The sequence below is a fragment of the Odontesthes bonariensis genome, chromosome 7 (genome assembly GCF_027942865.1).
Source record: "Odontesthes bonariensis isolate fOdoBon6 chromosome 7, fOdoBon6.hap1, whole genome shotgun sequence".
Taxonomy (NCBI): Eukaryota; Metazoa; Chordata; class Actinopteri; order Atheriniformes; family Atherinopsidae; genus Odontesthes; species Odontesthes bonariensis.
The window spans coordinates 35443309-35452850 of record NC_134512.1 but is presented as its reverse complement, the minus strand read 5'-3'; the positions used below and the strand labels follow the sequence as shown (position 1 = coordinate 35452850).

At 40.9% G+C, this 9542-nt stretch overlaps 2 protein-coding genes across 3 annotated transcripts in view; one reads left to right on the top strand and one right to left on the bottom strand.

Moving 5' to 3' along the window:
- Window positions 1-499: 499 nt before the first annotated feature.
- Window positions 500-3212, bottom strand: exosc6 (exosome component 6). The gene is made up of 2 exons (XM_075470689.1): window positions 2870-3212; window positions 500-1496 (listed from the first exon to the last, which is right to left on the bottom strand). Exons 1-2 carry the CDS (start codon window positions 3145-3147, stop codon window positions 950-952), a joined length of 825 nt encoding a protein of 274 aa, XP_075326804.1. The 5' UTR covers window positions 3148-3212; the 3' UTR covers window positions 500-949.
- A 492-nt stretch (window positions 3213-3704) lies between these two features.
- Window positions 3705-9542, top strand: part of aars1 (alanyl-tRNA synthetase 1) — a 30547-nt gene continuing 24709 nt past the window's right edge. For both annotated transcript variants that reach the window (XM_075470685.1, XM_075470686.1), the window contains exons 1-3: window positions 3705-3787; window positions 7731-7888; window positions 8007-8195. In XM_075470685.1, the coding sequence (XP_075326800.1) occupies window positions 7745-7888; window positions 8007-8195 (333 nt within the window). In that variant the 5' untranslated portion in view covers window positions 3705-3787; window positions 7731-7744. The remainder of the gene's footprint in view (window positions 3788-7730; window positions 7889-8006; window positions 8196-9542) is intronic.

The window sequence follows — 9542 nt, the reverse complement described above, 5'->3', positions numbered from 1 at the left end:
CATCCATTATGTCATTAATGTATGAGCACCAGAGGCTTTCCTTCTGTTTAGATCCTTTAATCTGACTACTTTGAAGCCTTTCTGTTGAAGTATCCACTGTTTCACGGTCAAAAATCATTAATCCAGTCAGAACCTCTTGTGCTGTCGGTAAAGTATAAATATTTTTAAAACATATCTAGAAACCTTGGTCCAGCGCTTTCGTGATTGGACTAAAGTTACTGAAACCCATCATAAATAGGTTTAATTTAACAGTTTGAAATCCCGTTAAGCGTCCCTTTTCTTTCAGGGATAAAGGAGAAGTGGAAATCCAGTAGTTTCGGGGGCCATTTGAAAGGCTCTAATACCACAACTCCTTGATCTTTAAGATAAAAAAGGTCCTTTCCTCTGCGTAGGGATAAGGTCAGGAGGAGAAACTGGGATCGGTCTTATCCTCCATTACCCTCTATATTGTGACAAATGGAGGAGGCACAGAAGAGAGAGAAGTCAAGATATAAAATTCTGTTTTATTTATTTTTTTTTTATTTAGACATTCTCACTCCTGAGCCATCATTTATATCAGTGAGAGTTAAATATGAGGTGCAGAGCTGCATCATCCGTCCACTGGTTTGTTTGACGTGTTCCTAAAAATAATATGTTCAAACTACTCTTACTTCCAATTAAACACAATGCATTTAATGAATTATCATGCACTTTGTGGAATACCTCTTGACGGCACATTCAGGACAAACAATCTCATCGATGTCACAAGGTGTGCTCTAACGGCTGTTTACCTTTTCAGTGACAGGAAACTGTAAACTTCAAAATGCATCAGACCAAGCCATGTGTGTGTATAGAATTATTGAAGAGGAAATCTTGAATCATGAAAGAAAATGACATTCATAGAAAAATAGCTGACGTTATCAACGCGTAATGGAAATTGTAAACTAGAAACACTATAAATCATGGTTGATTAGCTCTCTGATGGTGGGGGAGCAGCCTTGCGTACAGCCTTGAGCAGGGCTTGTTGGATAACTGGGTACAGTTTATAGCATCCCTCAATGCAGGTCCGAATCCCTGCCGTCAGAGTCTCCTCAGCCATTTCTCCATCCGACTGCAGCCCAGAGATCTGGTTCAGACTGGGTAGGAAGGCAACAGTCAGACCGCCCTGGTTCTCACCGCTGCCAGAACTGCAGCTGTTCTCCTCTGCGTATGTCGGGTCGACCACATAGGAGGCGCCGTCCTGACGGATGGAACAACCGAGCACCAGATCGTACATTTCAATCCCTGCGTCTGCGAGCGCCAGAGAGGCGCACGTGATGGCATGGGCCAGAACTGAACCGCCGTTCTCCAGAACCATCACACTGACCTCGATCTGAGAGCGGGGGTATTTGTGAAGGCACAGCGCTGGCTGCAGACTCTCATGGAGCATCAGCGAGAGGTCCTTGTCCTGGCTCCCCTGGATCCAGGAGCCCCTCTCCGGGCAGGAAAACGGAGCGAAACGCATGTCGGTGGTCAGTCTGGATACACAGAAAAACGCAGAGGTGGTGTCTTCTATAACACAAACATATATGTCCACCTCAAAGTTGTCACATGGATGCTTGAGGGGTAAATGGCTTGCATAATTCAAAGTAATCACAAGGTTATGGCTTCATTATGTTTTTATGCCAGTGTCAATAAAAAGTTGTGTTAGGGTTAGGGTTAGGGTCTTACCCTTAGGTTAGGGACCTGTGTGTTCTCCTATATGGTGTCCTCAGTCTGCACAGTTACATTCACAGATGAGTTGCTATTTAACTGGACCACCATCTGTTTCCCCATATACCTCCATGGGAGGGTAATAATCAAGTTATTGACTGAAGTATGTCTGACGTTGTAATGCTGTCGAAAACGTTCAAGACATTCTGCTGCTTCCAACTTTCTCTGTGGCTTACTTAAAAAAATCTGGGTTACTAATTTTGAATTTTAGCCGAATGAATTAATAGGCAGCAGGTCTGTGGGCTGTCTGTGGCAGTAGCACGACGAGGACGTCAGTAACACCCACTTTACGACAAAAAAAAAAAAAAAAAAAAAAAAAATCAAAATTACAGTAACCCGGATTTTTTTAAGTAAGCGACGCACCTCCACGTTATCAGTGCTAGTGTACAGTAATTAATAAATTATAAACAGCATAGTTTGTGCCTGTATAAGCTTGCCCATAGGAAACCGTTTCATGGCCGAATATCTCAAGAGAGCAGCCAGACGCCTCGCGAATATCTTCGGAACAGCTCCAAATGACCAACAACAAGCAGGGGTGAGTAGAACATCATGTTATAATGTGAAATCAAGGGCCCAATGTAAAAAAAACGGTCTTATCCTTTAATTTGGAATATTTCCTCTTGGGTTAGATCTGCTGATTTATTCTTATGTATATGTATGTGTGTGTGTGTGTGTGTGTGTGTGTATGGAGAAGCAGCATTTAGCTGTTATGCTGCAAACAAGTGGAACAAACTGCCAGTGGAGATTAAACTTTCACCAAATGGAGACATTTTTAAATCCAGGTTAAAAACATTTCTTTTTTCATGTGTCTATGCATGAAATATCTTTTAACTTATCTAGACTGTTGCTTGTTTTTTTAAATTCATTTAAATTATTTTATTTGTTTCTCTTTATATTCTTTTATGTATTTTTAATGCTTCTTACACTCCCTGTTGCAATTCTTTTATTTATTTTATTTTATGTAAAGCACTTTGAATTGTTTGTACATGAAATGTGCTATATAAATAAATTTGATTTGTTGGAAATGTCGGGAAGGACTACTTTCTAATAATTATACAGAACCAACTTTGCTCATAAATAACATCTGACTGTCTACCGTCATACACAGTAAATAAACACATATATCATCACTACATACCTCCCACATTTCATATCCGTCTCATCTTTCCGCTCTGTTTCTCTGGGACCGTAGACGCAGCTCATCAGCTTGGTGTTTCCAGCTTCGATGTAAGCGGAGCCTTTAGCTTGACTCACCAGGCCGCAGCGGACAAAAACCGGCCGCACGTCTACCTGATCCCGCTGCCGAACGTCCCCTCTGGGGCCGTGAGAGAGGAGAGCCGCCGCGGGTCTGCACGTAAACAGAGACGGACTTTGAGACACTTCGGGGCCGCGAACACGTTTCGTATCAGTCGGCATGGTGAAATTAACTGTACAGCAACAAACCCCTGTTAAACTGGTCCTGTGCGAAAACCGCTCCCCGCAGAACTGCAGCTGGCAGAGAATCGTTCCGCCCAAAAATAGATTTAAAGGGAATTTAACTATTTTCACACTCAATAAGCATAAGAGCCTCTTTTGAGTTTCCAATCAAAATTGATTTTCCAATCCCCCATTTATTAGTTCGTAACAGTGTATAAGTATTATCAACAACGAACAAAATTCCTAAAAAAATGGGAAAATGGATATTTGTTGCACATTTGTAAATAAACTGTTTGAATACTTCAAACACTTCTGTAAATGTTATTTGTCAAAATACGTCTCCAGCATAAATTTAATACAAGCTGGGGCGAAAAAAACGCACATTGACACTAGCGTCTTTTGCATTGCATCAGCCAGACAGTGAAGTTTGTAGTGCTGGTGTGGCGGGCTCGGCTAAGATTGACAGTCGAGTTGTCCAATGGGAATTTATAATTGATGACGTTTAGGTGCGGCTGGACCAATGGGCGACTAATATAGGCGTAGTCACAGCCTCTGCGCTTTCCTTGTGATCGAGCAGCGTGGATCGAAGCGGTGTATCAGGGAGCTGTTACTGATTCATTCTACGAGAACAGCGACTTCTGTGAGTATTATTACCTGCTGTTATGCTGTTGGAATAAACAGCTGTTACTGTAACATTTAGCAGAATAGGTTGTCTTTTAATTGTCGCGTTCTGAAATCTTTCATTTAGCCTGAGAAAGGAGAGTTAGCCTGACGGGCTAACATCTTAGCTTGCTAACTTCAACTCAAGCTAGTGTCTCTGCCCGGCGTGTAATTGCAGTTTATACAGTTCCCACAACGTGTCAGCAATGCAAAATACAGTTTTAAAGACTTTTTTAAAGGGGCAGTTTCTGTTGGCTTGACTGTCAATATTTTATGGTATCAATTTTCTTACGCTTGTTTACAACAAAGGTGGCTTGTGTGAATTCACATTTGTCCCAATGAATGAAGAAAATGATCCATTTATTACTTAGTGTTAGATATGTGAGAAAACTCATCATTGTAAGTCTATGTAGGCTCAAACAGACCGTCAATCTTTGGTGGAAACCAAGCCATATTTAGGCATCTGTGTTGAGCTGTTCCATTAGAAGCTTTTTAGTGTTTACTATTCACTTGATTTCTCTGTAAATATGCCTATTGGTAAGAAATAACAAAAATGGTCTCATTTGCAGGTTAAAACTGCCCATTTTCCTCCTCGTCGTGCAGCAAGTTAATGGATGCTCTTTTCTGTCTCACTGACTTTCCTTGACTTTGCTGAAATTTCCATCCCATAGCACAACGTCTGTACCTTTATTTTGGTTTCCAGCTGAGTGGTTTTGTAGTCAGGATGGGGAGAATGGATGTTTATCATCCTTGCTTGCCCCAGAGATCTGAGGGAACCAGCTGTGAGGTTTCCTCAACCGGATAGTTTTCAACAGAGTCCACATATGGGAATTCAGCTGTACAACCTTTTAATTATGCACAATGCTTTGTTTAGCAACGCTGTAGTAATTTCTCAGAGTCAAAAACATATTTCCAACTTTATTGGTCGAATTCAAGTCCTTTTGGGAGTGTTTAAAAGTTTGAATTTGGCTCTGTGTTGCTGTGATTTTCGCGTTTTACTAATTGAATTTCAAAACGGGTTTGTTCTTACTTGCGTCACAATCTTTTTCTTATAACAGAGCACACACAAAAAAAATGGATCTTCAAGTGTAAGGGGTAAAATAAATGTGTTGTAATTAATTTGCCACAAATGCTTAAATGAACAGACACAACATCTTTTTGAACAGCTCCAAATACTTTTTATGAATGTGGGATACCGCAACACAATTAACTTCTGAATAAAGGGTGCGTTTAACGGCTGTTTAACAGGATCACTGAACTTCGGTTGGTTGATGTCAAAGGGTAATATTTAAAACATTACAACAATACATGCCCAGTAATATTCTTGTAATGTTTTAAATACTTGAACGCAGTTTTTCTAGAGAATATAATTGTTTTGTATATGGGATTATTCTCCATCGACTCTTTTGGGCTTTCACATGCGCGAGCGTACAACCAGCCGGTGAGTTATATGCTGTTTATAAAGTTGTTTTGTAACGTCCCCATGCCAGTAATGTGAGAACCATGCATATGGTTTTGATGGTAAGGCTTGTGACTTTATTGTCGGATGGTTTATAAAGTGGTGTGACGTTTCTGCTGTGTGCAAGTTGTTGTTTTACGTGGAAGGGTTAGCGCTTGCCCCTAGCCACCACGTATTAGCCTCGCATGACACGCTGTGCGGACAGAGCGATCTCCACACAGGGAGCGCAGATACGCACCTCTCTGTGTCCTACTATCATTATTTGACAACCCCTGGCAATGGAAACACGCTTCAAATGCCCCGGAGTTCCCCTTTAATTTTAACACACGGTCACCAAACAATGGTCCCAATGTGCGCCACACCTGTGTCAGTCATATCACCATTTAATTAATGTACCATTACACTTACAGAGGCACCATTGCTGTGCTTAAAATGTTTAAAACACTCATTGATAAGCATGCATAAGCCTATAATTTGGTTTATGGATGCACATATGTGGTTGCTTGTATGTAAACGACTAAATGAATGATTGTAGTGGGACAACAGTCCGAATATTACAAAAACATGTAATATCATCGTTGAATATTGCAATGATGATGTGACTTGTGACGAACGAATACATCATAATATGCTGCTAATCTCAGGTGTGATAACAAGGGCTTCATCCCACTTCTGCTTCTTTATGATGATTATCATGCATGTCTTGTAAGAAGGTATTTTATTTACTAAAAATAGTTTATTAATAAGAAGTCTGTGTTATTATATACATCTGTGATATTATAGTGTCTTAGAAACCATTCAGTAAATGGATGCTTACCCTTCCACGTAAAACAACAACTTGCACACTGCAGAAACGTCACACCACTTTATAAACCATCCGACAATAAAGTCACAAGCCTTACCATCAAAACCATATGCATGGTTCTCACATTACTGGCATGGGGACGTTACAAAACAACTTTATAAACAGCATGTCACTTACCTCTTGTCGGTAGGCGCGCGCATGTTAAAGCCCAAAACAGTCAATGGACGATAATCCCATATACAAAACAATTATCTTCTCTAGAAAAACTGCGTTCAAGTATTTAAAACATTACAACAATATTACTGGGCATGTATTGTTGTAATGTTTTAAATACTTGAACGTCCTACCGTCAGTATTTGACAACCTCTAGCAATGGAAATGCGCTTCAAATGCCCCGGAGTTCCCCTTTAATGTTGTTAAAGCTGTTGTAGACTTTAGACTAAAAAGTTGACGAGCAGGGAAGATTGAGCTGGATTAACTGATCATAACGGTCCTTTATGATCAGAATTGTTTCAGTTTCTCTTCTAACTTGTTGTTAGGCCATGTGACAGGTCACATAGAAAAACAGTTTGTGCTGTTTAAAGCATTCAAACATCAAAACATTCAGCCAATTCTGGAGCTTTATGCTATGACTAAGTAGTTCTGCTTGTTGTTTTTCTAAAGTTTGACAAAAACTATAACAAAAAATTATTGGTGGGCAGCGATGAGGCTGGTTAGTGACAAATTCAGCTTAGCCAGCTGGCTAAGTCAGAGCTCCACACCACAGCTGGTCTTTATCTGAATCATGGCTTCAGCTCTTTTCTGCATGGTGTCCTCTTATAAACGGCGGCAATACCAAAAGTCTTGGCACTTAGCTCCAGAATCCAGAAGTTTGATACTTGAACGGTTTAAACATGTCAAATGAATAGAAAGACTGCCGAATGAATGATTGGATTTTTTAAATTGGCTTTTAAACTACATAAAACTCGGTGCTTATTGTAAAGGTGACTAACATGCATGAACAACAAAATCTCCGCCCACAAATCAAGCCTTGTCCAATCATCTTTTTACGGCTTTGTTCAAAGTCAACATCAGAAATTTGAAGCCCTTTAGATGTTTTTCAGCAGATTTAAGTGCACCCTTTCGCAGGAACAGCACCTTGTAGTGATGATTTAGCAGCTGCGTTTTGTAGCATTAAATGTTATTTTTTTGTAAGTATCACGCTGGCAGAGTTCATACAGTTTGTCCACTTATGATCACTTGATCAGCACCTCAGTAACGGCTGTTTTTGGGCTCCACTGGTTGGCCAATGCAACTGTCTCTTTAACCTTCCCATTATCCTCCATGTTGGCTCCGGTTCAGCTCAACCTGGACGTCAGAATCGGAGCATTGAGGGCCAAGTCTTTAGTTCACAGAAACGGGTTAATTGCTGCTTCTGCTTAAACATAGACTTTTTTACCTTTTTATTTGATGAGGTAAACGGTTTTCAATCAGTCCAAATGATTTGGCTGCCTTGTTTCTTTTTAACTGCAGCTGGAAGACAAACGGTCTGTTGTTCGTGACCCAGAACAATTTGATTGGACGTGAACCTAACGTATACATTGCCGCTATGGTTGGAGGTGTTTTTTTCCTTTCTGTATTAAACTCATATTTGTATGTGTGTGTTTGATTTTTGTTCAGATAGCTGATTCAGAATGGACTCCTCCTTAAGTGCAGCTCAAATACGCCAGAAGTTCATTGACTTCTTCCGTCGCTATGAGCACCAGTATGTTCACTCGTCGGCCACCATCCCACTGGACGACCCCACGCTGCTTTTTGCCAATGCTGGCATGAACCAGGTACGCATGGTGCTTTTCTTATCTACGTACCCTCTGACTTACAACTTTTTGACTCTGTGCCTGATTCTCAGCAAACAGCACAGCTCCTAAATTTGATTTTCCACCTCTTCCAATTTAGTTCAAGCCCATCTTCCTGAACACCATCGATCCCTCCCACCCCATGGCCAAGCTCCATCGTGCCGCCAACACTCAAAAGTGTATCCGTGCAGGAGGCAAACACAATGACCTGGATGATGTGGGTAAAGATGTCTACCACCACACCTTCTTTGAGATGCTGGGCTCCTGGTCCTTTGGAGACTACTTTAAGGTATTGTCATTGTAACGACGCGCTCGCCGTTAGCTCCGTATTCAATCGCGGATTAAAATGAACTATAACAAAACAAAGGCACAACTTACCTCAAACGGCTGCTCTGTCCTCCCGGGGTGTCACATCAAAAGAGGTCCCCAGGAACCTGACCCCTTAAATATGGTTCCGAAGGACAGTAGCAAGTAGGGATGTGTGTAAAGATGTTATTCATGTATATGTGTTTTGGGTGTTAAGTAATGGTTTAAGGGTTTGTAAATAGGTGATTATATTGTGTGTATATATCGCAATTATGGATGTATGTACATATTTATGATTTATTGTTAATTATGTAAATATTTGAACCTACGGTGTTTGGTCTCATTGGTCATGTGACTAAGGGTAGGGGTTTTAAAAGGGAGGCAAAATGGTTTGTTGGGGCAGAGTGTTGGAGATTGAGACTGTAGAGTATTGTTATTGTAAAGAGTTTGTATTTTGTATGCGTTTCATTAAACACGCCTTCATTGCCACTGAAAGGATTATTCCTTGGTTTTTGCCTCCGGACGCTCGACAGTCTGACAGTCATGTTTTCAGCTTTTTCAATATTTTTTTGTGCCCTTATATTTGGAAGCAACGATGATGATCACATGTGGGAGTTTCCCAGCTGGGGAATAGTTTAGGTTGAAGAAACACTCAATGTCCATGACCCTCAGTTTGTTTCTTTTTGTATGTTCTGTTTGCAGTGTTTTCTGCAGGCTGACAAACTAGATTAGCTGACCCACTCCTAAATTCTGTCTGAGATAAGGAAGCCATTCGTTGCCATGCAGTGTTTTCCAGTTATTTGTGGCATTTAGCCTCAGTATTTTATGAAGAAAGTCTGGTTAACTCTGTAAACCAGCGAGTGCTGGCCACTCCAGCCGGCTGGGTCCTTATCTGGAGGCTGGTTACAGAGGCTTCATTCTGCTCTCTGCTAGATCATCTGATGCAGGTTCTGTTAAAGTGGAGATGGGCTGAGTGTGCAGAGCAATGTAAGGAAGTAGAGTTGGAGTCTGTGGAACTCTGAATGCATTTCTCTGTATTTAATTAGTAGTTGGCTGTTAGAATATTTGCAGTTAATTTTATTTAATTTTGTTGTTATCTAATGAAATTAAGAAAGCCCGTCACAGAAAATCACTCTCTGTGGCCGTCTCGCCATCTTTTGTGCTCTCTTTGATGTATGAAGGAGACAAGCTGGTGAAGTCATCTTCACACGTGCACTTCAGCCCTGAAACGTTCTGCATGTGAGAACACAGATTCCCACATGATCCCTGCTGCCAAACAATAACTCTGGAAAATGGGAGCGAGATGATGTGCAAAAGCAGCAGGGAGTTA

Bases quoted from the DNA above. Each gene is read 5' to 3' on its own strand.
- exosc6 (XM_075470689.1), bottom strand. From the start codon at position 3,147: ATGCCGACTGATACGAAACGTGTTCGCGGCCCCGAAGTGTCTCAAAGT. The intron at 1,497-2,869 runs GTATGTAGTGAT...CTGTGTATCCAG, and splicing joins ACGGATATGAAATGTGGGAG to ACTGACCACCGACATGCGTT.